Genomic DNA, 14123 nt, shown 5'->3' with positions numbered 1-14123 from the left:
GACACAAAGAAAGTAACCATCACTGTAAACTATTTTCATATAGTAGTTACAGTAAAATAAATTAGTGCATCCTAGTGACTTCACTCTGACAGCATAGTTTCAGTTTATTTCCTTATAGAAGCATTTTTGAATCTAATTGCAGCCCATCATCTAGACCTCAGCAACCGACACTATTTCAGGTGCTCTCTTACCTGGTGTGCAACACCCTCCTGACTTCCATTACCCCTCCTTCTGGTTCCTGGTTGTCTTCATCCCAGCCCTTAAATGGAACTGACCTTTCTTCTTCTCATAGGCTCAACAGCAACACAAGCTCTTCATCACCCAAAACTTCTTCTAACACATTTCTCCTGAGTTTATAAGCCTATGCTGGACCTCTTCCAACCATACTGAGCTGAGCTGTTAAGTCCCTTTTATCACGGACACATTTGAGTTCACTGAGCAATATCAGGGTCAGCTACTGGAATCATTTTCACTGGAGCTAAAGTAAAATCCTGGCACTGTGACATACCTGTTAGAGTATTGCCTCCTTTGTATGGTAAGTTGGCTACAGCCTCTAACAAAGACTGTTTGGTTCGGTAAGCATTGAGATTCCATTCTGTCCTGGGATCACCACTGTACTGTGCAAGACCTGGGAAAAAAGCCATCATTTACTCAGTTGTTATGTGTCTCTGTAGCAGTCATGCTCCATTTTCCCTCCAACATAGAGAACTTACCAATCTGTACTTTGTCAGGACCGATATCAAAAACTTCAACAATACGAGCGATGAAGTTCCTGATGGTTTTAAAATTTGGCCGCCCGATACTCCATGAGCCATCTACCAGCAGCACAATATCAGCTTCTGCTCTGGTTCTACATTCTAAACCTGCCGTGTCAACCAGAAAAATATAGCCTTAGCATGATGGCCTTCTTTCCCCATCCTTTTAGATGACATATGTCATGAGTTAGCTTCCAAAATAGCTCTAGTTTTATTCACTGGCACTCCATCAAGTATGACCTATTTGAGAGCATTATTCACACTAGTCAGTGGTTCCATGGCAAAAGCTGCCTAAATTCCTTCATGTATGTTTCCTTTTAGAAATAATCCTTTGCAAATGTCAAGGCCAGTGTTCCCTATTGTCATGTCATTGTCTGTTTTGGCCTTTAAATATGGCTGATAACTTGATTTCAGAAGTTTTGTGCAAGACTACTAAACGAACCACTGCTATGGCAGTAAACACTATTAGATTATACAATGTTATGGTATTTTAGTCTGTCACATATAGCTAAACTACTGATTAATTTTCAACCATGTAATAGTGGGATTAACAACATGTATTACAATCACTTTCAAATAAACAGCATTCCTCAATTTTCAGGGGAAAAGGACATAATAATACGTTTGGTATAGAAGTTTGCATGTCCAGAAAAGAAAGAGCACAATTCAGAGAAGACACACAAGCATAAACATAGGTCAAGAGACACAGAGGGAACAAGAACAAACATTCATATAAAGCTGCAATGTTCTCTAAAGGTAGGAGGTTATTTCAGATATCTTCAGTTTACAAATTACAAAATAAAATATGCATCATATTGTTTTCATCACAAGGAAAATCACAAAATATTTATACAAAACAGAAGGACACAATCATTTTATCCACAGCCATTTGCAAAAAAAAAAAAAAAAAAGCCCAAAATCCTTTCTCTCTTTTTTCCTGTAGATTTTGTTACCAGCTGCAAATTTTCTGGCTTCCTGCCATCAGAACTTCTGGTCTTTATATGGAAGAAATCCCATTGAGAAAAATCATCCACACTCATCACAGTTGAAAGATATTGTGATTTCATATATGTTCCACAGAATTGATCCAACACTGTAGACTCATGAATATAACTATTCCATGTACCTGGGGGTTAAAAGCATGATCCTCTTCTGCACAGAAAATATAGATCTAGTCTTTAGTCAGGACAATAAAATCAGTTGGGAGTAGGGTTTAAGTCAAACCATGTTAGTTCAAAAAATTGCATGCATACCTTTAATATGAAAGTTAAATTTAACGTTATGTACAATTAAAAAGTTAATCTATTTTGACTTTTATGTTTCTTCCAACATACTATAGTCCCCACATGGAAAATTCTAGTAAATGTGCCAGTTCTAGGGTGATTTTCCCCCCATTAACAAATAATTTACTGTTACATTTGCAGTCCAAGATATAAATTCATTATTCACATTAACCATGACTCAAATCCATGCATTAATAAAACTAATTAGCTTAAAGAGTATAACACTGAAAACAGAAATGAGAGCTGCTATAATGAAAAATAACAAACCACTATTCATGTGCTTTTTTGTTGCCAGCCTTATTAAAGCTTTAGTCTAATACCACTGATGGCCTGTTTCTGGGTTGTTTTTTTTTCACTTTTACCCTCTATTATTAGACAGAGTAGGACACCAATTATTTAGGAAGTTTCTAAAAATGTTTCAATAAAATCATATACAAGATGAGTATTTTTACACAGTCCAATGTGAGCTAAGCAAAAACAATATAGTCAGCTGTCAGAAACCCTTTTTTCTTTATTTAACTCTGAAAGGGCTTTGCAGTTAGGTTCTTTCTCCTCACCAAATTCTCTCTGATGGTTATCCAAGCATTGAAATGGCAGAGGAGAAAAGGCTTTACTTATTCATATATACTTGGCTGTTCAGAAGGAGACCTGCTTTTTTATGCTTTCCATGAAGGACTGAGCCCTGAAACCTTCTTCAGGTGGTATAATTGAGAGTATGGTGAGCACAAATATTAACATTAGCAGAGGCCTATTAAGCACACCAAAGGGAGGTAAATATCATAAATTCAAAGAAATCTTGAAAGAAAGGTTTACTAGCTACAGGTTTACTAGTGAGAAGCTCCCAAAGAGATACTGGAGAGCACTCTGCAATTGCCTCTGTGAAAAAGTCTCCTCCTACTACAGAAAAAAAACCCAAAAGACTAAACAATGACTATGTTGAATATAAACTTAAATAATATACATTAATACTAGGACATTATATCACCTTAGTCTTAAAAGGAAAAGTCACCATATAAGGACAAGAAAAGGGCCAACAATCTGCTTAAAATGCCTTGTTCTACTCCCATGAAGACCCCTGTAGATGAGCCATGATCTCTGTTCAAAAATTTGACCTTATGTGATCTAACACAGATGTGGACAGCCTCAAAATGCAATGCAGATGGCTTTGAATAATCAGCAAAACACAGATCGCCTGCATTATCATCTTTTTAAGATCATCTGGAGGGTGCAGAGGACTAGAACTGTGAACTGGGTCATGCTTTGTGGTCATTTCAGAACAGGGTTTATGTCATCAGGGAAGGGAATATAATGAATCCTGTAAACAAGTATGTATGTGCATTAGGAAAACAAAAAGCAAATGTAGTAAACTTTTTATCTTTTTTTTTAATCCAAAATACAAGACTGCTGTTTCTTCAATTCAGTCATGTTTACCTCTAGATAAAAATGGCTCCGTAGTAGTATCTGAAAGGGTGGTCATCTCTTGTCCAACCAGAGGGTTGCTCTCTCCTCCTTCAAACATCCCAAAAACATTTACCTTATAGGTTGTTCCTGCCCTGAAATAGTCAAAGAGGTGTACTTTAACTAAAGTCATTTGACTAGTTAAATGATAAACACTTCACTTATTCAATTCTCACAGGAAAAAATACCTCATGGAAAAGAAGGTGCTAAAAGATGAAGCCCAAATACTGGCTCTTCCACAAGACATTGATGTTTCAACAATTTAAAAGCTGATTTTACACTCTATACTTAAATTTATAGACTTCCTCATTCAAGTTATTTAATTCTGTGAAGAGAAATTGTCCAGGCAGCCAGAGATCAGGTTAGGAAAGCAAAAGCCCTGATAGAATTAAATCGGGGCAGGGACACCAAGGGCAAGAAGAAAAGTTTCTATGGTACATTGATGATAAAAGGAAGACTAGGGAGAAAATGGGCCCACTCCAGAAGAAAACAGGAGACCTGGTTACCCAGGATATAGAGAAGGCTGAGGTACTGAATCATATTTTTGCCTCAGTTTTCACTGAAAAGTGCCAAGATGAGTATTTTTTACACAGCCACACTGCTGGAAGGTCACAGAAGGCAAATTAAGGGACTGGGAGTAATGCCTGGGCTGCATCACAAGAAGTGACCAGCAGGTCAAGGGAGCGGATTCTCACCCTATATTCTGCTCTTGTGAAGCCCCACCTGAAGTACAGTGGCCAGCTCTTGAGCCACCAACATAAGAAGAACTTGGACCTCTTGTAATGAGTCCAGAGGAAGATCAAAAAATGATCAGAGGGATGGAGTACTTATCCTGTGAAGACAGGCTAACAACCCTGGGGTTGTTCAGCCTAGAGAAGAGAAGGGTCATGGGAGACCTTATGGTAGGCTTCCAGCACCTAAAGGGAGCCTAAGGAAAGCTGGAGAGGCACTTCTGACAGGGGCATGTAGTGATAGGACAGAGAGTAATGGCTTTAAATTGAGACTAGATTCAGATCAGATATTAGGAAGAAGCTCTTTACTGTGAGGGTGGTGTGACACTTGAACAGGTGGCCCAGAGAAGTTGTGGGTGTCCCATCCCAGGGCATGAAGGCCAGGATAGATGGCAACCAGATCTACTGGAAGGTGCCCACAGCAATGAGGTTGGAACTAGATTATCATCTCTAAGGTTACTTTCAATCCAAACCATTCTATGACTGTATGATTCTTTCACTTAATTATCCTATTTTAATTATATTTAGTATACTTGCCTAACAGATTTTGACTGGGTGTGAAGCCTGCTTTAAAAATCTAAGCCTCTGAGAAAATGAATCAAGAGCTAAACTAAGCATCTTTTGACAAACATGAGACAAGAAACTTTTGAGAGGAAACCTTAGAAATCCCAAATATCCTTCATTAGTCCATTATCTTTCTCATATGTGAAATACAGAATATAGCTCCAGCCTATATCTTTACCTCTTTCAGTTCCTGTGAGAACACCACAAGTGATGTAAATGGATAATCATAGAAAGAAACCTGCCAGGTACCTTTCAGAGATGGTATAACAGGATTTGCATAGCTAATTGACAAAATTGCTTGCTTAACTTACAGCAGATTTTCCCCAGCATTTAAATACCAGATCATGATTAAACAAAACTCTAGGCTAAAGTTATTTAAAGGAAACAAAACAAAACAAAACAAAAACCAAAATGAGGGAGTATGCTTACCTAAGCTCCTCCAATACCACTGTGCTATCATATGGCCCCACTATTAATTCTCCAAGGCTCCCATCATCTTCAGTAGGGTGGAAGGTTACTTTGTACCCCTTCACTCTCCCTGGGGCTGGCTCCCAGGTTACTCGGAAACTTGACATAGTTGAATCTGAAGTTCTCAGATTTCGAGGTGGCTTAAAGGGAGAGGCTGAAAGAGTGGGAAACAAAAGAGTAGATCAGGTCTACACATGGCAAAAAATCAATAAGTATGCTTTTAAGTACATATATATGCAAATCTAGTGACAGTCCTTAACTCTTTGTTCCTTTCTTTAGACACAAAGACAAGTATTAAAGGATGAAAGATGAGATTCCTGACACTTTTACCTATCTAACCAATAGGTACGTGGACTAAGTCTATTTTTGAGGCTCCTTCTGCACTCAATGGACTGAGGGATAAATTGTCTGGCAGCTAAAGCAACTTCACCAACCACAGGTGTGGCAGTGTGTCAAAAAACAATTCTTCTGAGAAGTGCCAGCTAAACAGCTTGAGGTTTTTAGGTCAAGAGCCGCTTCCTCAGAAGACTCACAGCTGCCTACTGCAAGGCAGTACTCACAGACAATGGTTAACAAGCTGTTGCTAGCTTCTGCATTTTGTTCAGTTTTTGCTTGTGTGCAACTCTAAAGTGCAGTCATGGAAAATAATGCATCAGTGTAAGCTCAAAATACAAAAAAAAAAAAAAATGGGAATTAGAGTAAACAAAAAAACTACCACTATAGCTTTGGCCTGAAAGACAGAGGAAAAAAAATTTTTGCCTTGTCCCTGTGCCTATGCAATTGTCTAGCTATAGCCAAAAGATCACAAATGTCCTCAAAATGTGAATTCTGCTGAAAAACAGTAGATAGATACACTCCTACTCACAAGGAAAAGTACAAATTCTCTGTCTCATGTCTCATCATACTCCCTGAATCATCATGATAGCTTCAACTAAAAAGATGACTCAGGCCTCACTTGCTTCCAAAGTGTGTTTACCACCACAGTTATTTAGACTGAAAGCAGAGACATATCTATTTCAAGATGAAAAGTTCAAAAATCAAAAGCATCTGTATGATCTAAAATTTATCTCAGTATAATTTTCAGCATTAAACAACTACAAATTGGGCAAGAGCTGATCAAGTTTTTATGACTCCTTTATATCAACCTTTGTATCAATTTTAGGTTAAGAAGAAACCTTTCTTCAGTAACTGAGGTGCTGATATCCCCACTTTTAGGATACCTTTATCTTACTTCCTGTCATTCAATATAACATATATTCAGAAAACAGGGTATGGCATGAACTATCTACAGAGTACCTCAGTGAATGGCACTGGTGTCAGACAGGCAGAAACATCTTGAAAAGGATTGTCTTTAGGTAACAGCTTTCCATCTATGGAAGCAGAAAACTGATACTAAATCTGATTGATCTGAACATCTAGAGAACATTTCCTTACAAAATATAAGACCTGCATCACATTCCTACTAAAGGTAGAGTAGAAAATTAGTTTTGCTTTTACCACAAAAATGCCTTCACTGAGACTTAATAGACATTTTGAAGTTTCAGTTTCTGAGGAAGAAGACAGTCTTTCCAAAAGACCATGAAAGTCAGACTTCCACAGATAAATCTTCAAAATCATCTACTCCCCCTTTTTAGTACCTTGGGTTTTCCACAGAAAATATGGTGACCAGAGAAGACAAACCTAAATTACAGGATGCTGGGTAGCTATTTAATCAATACCCACAAGCAAAAGGCAAAATATGCAACAGCTGAAACCCTTGATTAAGTAGCCTATCTTCCTCATAAAACACTTTGTTTGAACTTCTGATGACAGCATTTCAAAACAATTCTAGTATTTTCCAACAGATTTTAAACTGTACTTACACCTTTTAATATCAACAGCAAAAAGCTGTGCTCAGGCTATGCCACAGTGAAATTTCAAACAAATCAAACTCTCTTCTCAACTCATAACATTTTCTTCAATTTTCCTGTCAATTCATGATCTTGGCAGACTCCACCATGCTTTTCTATGTTTCCTGATCATTAATTTTAAGCACAAAACTTGCATTATGAAATCCTGTACAACCTTGTGGTACATACCTGTTGTTCCTTCTCCTTTTCTTGATTTCCCGTGTCCAAAATCATAAATTGGAACAACAGTGATGTCATACGTAGTGCGGGGCTTAAGACGCTTTAGCACTATGCTGGTAGCAGGAGCATTTACTCTTCCAGACATTTGCCTTCCTCTGCCGCGTGCTCTGTAGTTCACACGGTAAGACAAGACTTTCCCAGGCGAAGGCTGCCACGTAACTCTCATTGTATTTTCTGTCTCGTTGTCTACTGTCAGAGTCCTGGCATTTGGTGACACTTTTCAGTGTAAAAATATGGATAAATTTTTACTTTATCACATACAGATATATTCAAATGAATGACTACAAAATTAGTTCTGCTGTACTAAAAAATAAAATTGCCCTTTTTAAAATTCCAGTATTTGATTGTGGGGAAGATACAGGGGAATCTCACAGGCCATTGTTAATTATTTTTAATTGTGATGGACTAAACAAACAGATGTGTGGTTTTTGCTACTGTGACAAAAAAATGGAAGTATAAATCATATGATGACACAGCATAATTGGGAGTTTTATTTAGTCATGTTTTCCATTAATCCATTAAATAATGGGTTCGGCACTCTCAAATGAAAGTGATAAATTACAAAGTCATTGATTTTCATGAACTCAATGCCCTATAGATTTTCTAAGTTTTGACTTTACAGGTCTGATGAAGGTGCTGGTGAATACCTAAACAGCTGGTTGTTGAGCCCCATGCAAACTGTCCTTCAAATAAAGGTGAGTGACTTTCCAAATGCTTGGAAAATCACTCATCACAACATAGCATATGTGCTGAAATAGGCCCTTGAACTAATAAAGCATTTTCTCGACAAATTGCAGCATTCATCTTCTAAGAGATATTTTCCAGACTGTACAAATGGTATAAATAATCCCAAGCGAACTGACAGGTATGCAATGCTGGCTGTCAGCCAAAATAAGCCATCTAGGTTTTGGCAAAGCTGAACCCTCTTGGCATGGTGGAATCGGTCAGTATTTCAACACACAGTAAGGTAGGCTTTGTAGTTCCTAGGAGCTGACAATTTCTAATTGCGTGTATACCAGAAAGATACAATATTAGTTTCAGGCTATTAGCCCCAGGTCTGAAGTTATTGAGAGGCCTAATAGCCAGTTCCCTCAGTCAGCACACAGAGACTCAGCACAAATGACAAGGCTAGGCTACCCACCTAACCTGGAAAACCTAGAACAGCTAGTGTTGTGCTTGAACCAAGAAGGAAGCCGCCGGACAGCAGTCTGCTTTGACTCTGGGGAGTCAGCTCTTTCTAACAGCAGCAATCACTAGTCTTGCAAAACCTTGAGAACAACTGCACTGGGTCAAGGACAAAGGTTAAGGTAATTCAGCAGCCTGTCTCCAACAGTAGTCAAAACAGATGCTTAGGACAGAGCACAAGAACATGTAAACACAAATGATGCTTCCCCAGAGCCCTCCCACAGGCTTTGTCTTCACATGGCCCCTTAGGCAAACAGAAATGTCAAGCCTTATCCAGGACATCCCTTCATTCATTTCGACTCCTTTACTTGCAGTTCCTGCTACAAAGAAACAAGCTATCCCTGGTCTCTGTGTTTTTTCACTTTGCCTACACTGCAGGAGAGCCTTGAGCCTGCTTTGACAAATACAACATAATGTTTGGCAAATAAGAAAAAGAAGAGCCCCAGAAAGGTAAATAACAAACAACAAAATCACCCAGTGAGACTTAGTTTGAGGACTGTGAAGACTGGAAGGGCAATAACTTAGAAAGGATACTCATTGATTCTGTGGGAATGCACCCCATCTTTCCTCCTTGCTCTATCCATATTTCTTTCACCTGTTTTTTAGCAATCATACCAAACCTATAAAAGGCTAAATTCAGAGTAATGTGCAGACCAAATAATATCTTAACTTGGAAGTAATTCTTGCTGAATCCAAACCTATATGACATAAAAGAGATTTTTGTAGGATTTTTTAATGGTCCAACAAAATGTCAAAATTGGCTGAGCTGAGGTGGCATTTTGGTTTGGGGAAAATTTTCATTTAAAAAAAAAAAGGGGTGGGAAATAAGATCCATTTTATTTAAAAATTATAATTTCATCAAAACCAAAATGTTAAAAATGGTGGTAATGTATTACACTTACCATCAGTAAAAGCCTCTCCTTCTACTGGGTCTCCTTCTCCACTGCTGTAGGCTGCATATACTGAAATCCTGTATTTAGTCTCTGGCTCCAAGCCTTCTATCACAGCATCCACTGTATTTCCTGGGACTCTCTTCTCTCCCACGGTATCATCATAATGTGATTTCCATATTATTCTGTAATGGTTAACTGTTCCTGGAGCTGGTGTCCATGATAACCCAACTGTAGTGTCAGTTATGTCTGTGGTAACCAAATTACGTGGTGAACCACGTTCTGTAAGGAAGAAAACAGCAAATTCTCTCTTAAACACAAATAGCAAAAGTTAGCAAAGTATAAATGTAAAAGTCAAATCATTCTAAGAGCTAAACCAAACTTTTCCCATCAATATTATTTTCGATAACATATGAGGGTAGTCCCAAGAGAAAATATATGAAGTTTTCAACAAAATGCTTAAAGCTAACTTTAGACTATGAATGATCTCATCCCTACCATGTAAGATACTTAGCAGTCATGCTTTAGAATATGCAAAATAAAAATGGCAGTATTCAAAGACCTGGAATGAAGCCAGTTCTTAAATATGGTACAGCTCACTTAAATTTTAACTCTCAAAAAATTATTGTATTTCATTCATCCTTATTCATTGTTATGTGTGTACCTTTTTTCCAAGGGTTAAATAATGGAGACTTTTCACAGAATCACAGAATCTGTTGAGTTGGAAGGGACCCAGAAGGATTACCAACTACCGGCCCTGCACAGCACCATCCCCAGGAGTCACATTGTGTTCCTGAGATAATTGTCCACACACTTGTCAAACTCTGTCAGGCTGGTGCTGTGACCACTGCCCTGGGGCGCCTGTTTCAGTGCCCAACCACCCTCTGGATGAAGAACCTTTTTCTAATATCCAACCTAAAACTCCCCTAACAAGCTTCCGCCATTCCTTTGGTCCTGTCACTGGTCACCACAGAAAAGAGATCAGTGTCTGCTCCTGTCTTTCCTCTCATAGTCAGCTTTCCATCAAAAAGGACCCCCAGGTGCCTTCCCATGGCACTGCTTTCCAGCATCTCTCATTCCTTGCTCTGTCCATGCATCCAGGGTTGCCCATGCCAGTGCAGAATCCAGCACTTTCCCTTATTGAACTTCATATGCTTGATGATTGCCCAGGCCTCTAATCAGTCAGAGTCCTTTCTCTAACAACTTTATTTTGTTATTTATTAGTACTAGTATATTCCAGAGTCCCACTTACCAGACCAGTTATTTCATTTTATATTCACAACTAATTTGCATGTGCTTACATCATCCCACTCTTACTGTAGAAAACACTCTCCATCTTTCCATTCATAAGACCTGTACCTCTTCCCTCCCTGTAGTTCGTTTCAGCCAGCTTGGAACAAAGGAAGCAGCTCATTAGTCTGTGAAATCCAGTGTCAGATGGATATGTGAGTCTCACCTAACACACCAGAGTAATTCTTCTGCTTAAAAATAAAGCTCATTGGTCTAAAGTGGTGCAGTGAAAGGAGTGCCTCTGCTTAATGTTTAACATTTATAACATATGTTCAATTTTCCTCTTGCAATGGCTTGCTTTTGATAGCAGGAAAGGAGCATTGACAGGTCGATTTAGTGCAACAGCCTCATCATAGAAAAATCTGCAAAAGGGCTCCATGAAACCAGATCCACATAGACAAAGAAGTACTCAGTTCTTTGGTGTGTATTCTCTGTGGGATTTCTCACTGGACAGGACATTCCTGAGTGGCTCTTGCTTAGAAAGAGGACTTAAACACTTGGGGTGGCCTCATGGCATCACAGTTAAGTTTTACCCTCACTGATAAAAATATATCGTTATACTAATCCATAACAGCCACAGGAGCAGAATCAAAATTCTTTGAACACAGAGGAATTCAATACTTATCCAATTTCCACTACTTAGTCTCATTGCAAGAACAGACCTCACTACGTTCAGAAGCCTGAAGCAGTTTCAGGCTGAGCAGCAAATTGCTCCAAGTCATAGTCTGAGTTTTCGCTTTTCATATTCATTTGTCTTTCACTTCCACCACAATCTGCAACATTTCCAAACACAATCCCAGTGGAGCAGAAAATATTATCTGTAGAAAGTTTTGTTTTAGAAACATCTCATTACCGGTACAACTTCATTAAAAATGAGACAACTAATCCCACTTGAATTAATGATGAATAGAAATTAATGTCAACCTATCAAAGATTCACCAGCTACACAGAATGCAGAATCAGAGAGTACCATAACAATCACAAAGATGACTCTCAAATACAGCTAACAGGACATGTGTTGTGGGGGGGTTTCTGATTTTAATTCAGTCTTAGGGACATTCCAGCATGTTTTTCTGGAGACAGTTCTTTTTCTGTCCTAACTCTGCATCAGTTCTTAAAATTGTACCCTTCAAACTGATTTCTAGCCATGTAATATAAATTACCACAATTTATGACATCTGCTCTTCAAATAAAGGTTAAGATACAGAAGGCTTGGTAAAGTTCAGTTAACATCTCACAATAGTGATTGAGTATACTGAAAAAGTTATAGTGAAAAGGCCCAATTCAGCTCATGCTTCATGAAGTCGCCCCAAATTCAGTGACTGCATTAAATGAAAGCCAGGGCAGAATCTTAGCTCCAAATAACAATTTTCCTGGAAGCCTGAAAAAAAGATTTGCCTTCAAAAGTAAATTACAACAATTTTTCTGTCTGCTCTTAAGCTCCTACTCTCAAATCTTGGCTTTTTCATACAATAAAAAAAATATTAAGGCAATCCAAATGGAAAAAATATGGAAAACCTAACTTGATAGAATGCACAGATGTCTCACAATAAAAGCCTTTCTTTCCATATTTTAATGTAATATAAATATACAAGTCACTTTATTTTGGCTACTTTAAAACATGGCTCTGCCACAACATGATTTCAGTATTCAAGTATCTGCTACCACAGCACAATTTTTTGCAAGTCTACTCTTGGATACTACAGCTAATGATATATGTTGGAAATACTGCAAAAATAACTTCTTATTTTAAACCCGTATTGATTAAGTCATTATTGAGGTCATTAAATAACAGAGGAAAATAATTTGTTTGGAATGGATTATAATGAACAGCAGTTACTGTAGTATGTTGGTTCTGAAAGAAATATTCTTTGGAACTAAATGTCTTTTTTATAAGTCAAGGTAAAAGAGGGGAAAGGAACTGGGATTTCAACCAAACCACTAGAACTAAATGGAAAATTTTTACTTCAAATAGTTGGAAACTGCTGACAAGACAACTTACCTACTAAGGGAAATTGGACATTTTATATGTTACACTGCAACTGAGAACATTTCTTCAACATAACACGCTAATGTGATTTGCACCTCACGTGTGAGGTGGAAGTTCACACAGTTTTTTTTTCTGCTTCACTTGATCTCCCACAGTGTTTTTTTTTTAATTTATTATAAGGAGAACACCTATGTTTAAGATGAAGTCCAACTGTAAGTCTTAAACTGTTAGGATTCCATGAAATATTATCAAAGCTGCTACACTCAGAGTCAAGAAACACACTTATCCTCTACAATAACAATGGTATAATGTGGCCACTAACAAACATACAATGAGACCTATGAAATATTCTTCCCTTGGATTAAAAGAAAATACCTAGGAATAGGGAGGTAGTGGCTCAGGGACATAGGAACAGGGGGAGGAGCCAATGGGGTCTTAACAGCTTTTTGAGGGAAGCTTCCTGTGTCTCCCTAAACCAGGGAATGCCCCCCAGGGTCTCTTGCTTATATTTCATGTACACACAAAAGTCTACAACTGTAACACCTGAACGCCTTTTTTCTCCTTTGGTCAATGGGTTCAGAAATGCTTGCTGAACATCCACTTCTTGCCTGCTTGTTTAAACAGGATAGTTAAGGAGCATGGAGAGACAATGCACATCATAAGAAAGAAAAGTGCTGGCTGGCTAGCAAAGGACTCCTGCTTTTCCTTGACTGTAAATGGAAGCTTATGTAATGTTCATCACTTCATAAAGCCCCCAAGACATCAGCAAACAAGAACGGTTTTTTAAAATTATTCCCTAACAGGAGTGAGTCCTATGATACTCTGGAGCATCAAACCAGTTGGTGTAAGCACAGCTGTAAGCCATGGTGAGTACATACATAGGAAAACAAAGCGTTTGCATGGACAGGTCAAACCCTTGCCTGGGAGAGCAAGTCAGGCACCAGCTTCAGGCTGTCAGATTCACTTTGGCAGTTTTTATCTCAGAGTACTTCTCACTGCCTACAGTCCCCTGTACAATTTTACCATCACTTAGAGCAGACACACTTTGAAAAATACACTTGGTAACCTTCAGTCAGGTGCTTTTATACCCTGTTCTGGACTTCTGAAATGTCCAGTTTCCATATTAAGTTTTTCCACTGTAGTGTGCCAGAGACACAATAAAGCAGTTTCCCTCTGTCCACTTGGTTTAATTCCTGTAGCTCTCCAGCAATCACAGTTGTTATTGAACACAAGACAGAATCAGCTAAAATTAAAATGTTGACATTCATAAAAATCAAATGTCCTTATTCAAATGGCCTTTCCCCTCAGAGACATTTACACAACTCCAGCTGATCTCAGTGGGATTTTTACATGCAATTTGAGCCCAAATTTTAAACTGCT

The 14123-nt window shown here is 38.3% G+C and overlaps 1 protein-coding gene across 4 annotated transcripts in view; it reads right to left on the bottom strand.

Moving 5' to 3' along the window:
• Positions 1–14123, bottom strand: part of COL12A1 (collagen type XII alpha 1 chain) — a 100046-nt gene that overhangs the window by 56462 nt on the left and 29461 nt on the right. For 3 of the 4 annotated variants that reach the window (XM_059842602.1, XM_059842601.1, XM_059842604.1), the window contains exons 14-19: positions 9476–9745; positions 7338–7604; positions 5221–5413; positions 3470–3591; positions 714–863; positions 509–628 (exon numbers count right to left, since the gene is read on the bottom strand). In XM_059842602.1, coding sequence (XP_059698585.1) covers positions 509–628; positions 714–863; positions 3470–3591; positions 5221–5413; positions 7338–7604; positions 9476–9745 — 1122 coding nt within the window. The remainder of the gene's footprint in view (positions 1–508; positions 629–713; positions 864–3469; positions 3592–5220; positions 5414–7337; positions 7605–9475; positions 9746–14123) is intronic. The other variant, XM_059842605.1, reaches the window with a different exon arrangement.

This window comes from Haemorhous mexicanus, chromosome 3 (genome assembly GCF_027477595.1).
Source record: "Haemorhous mexicanus isolate bHaeMex1 chromosome 3, bHaeMex1.pri, whole genome shotgun sequence".
In the NCBI taxonomy this organism is placed as follows: domain Eukaryota; kingdom Metazoa; phylum Chordata; class Aves; order Passeriformes; family Fringillidae; genus Haemorhous; species Haemorhous mexicanus.
Note: the sequence above shows the minus strand (reverse complement) of the source record. Positions and strands in the feature narration are given on the sequence as shown.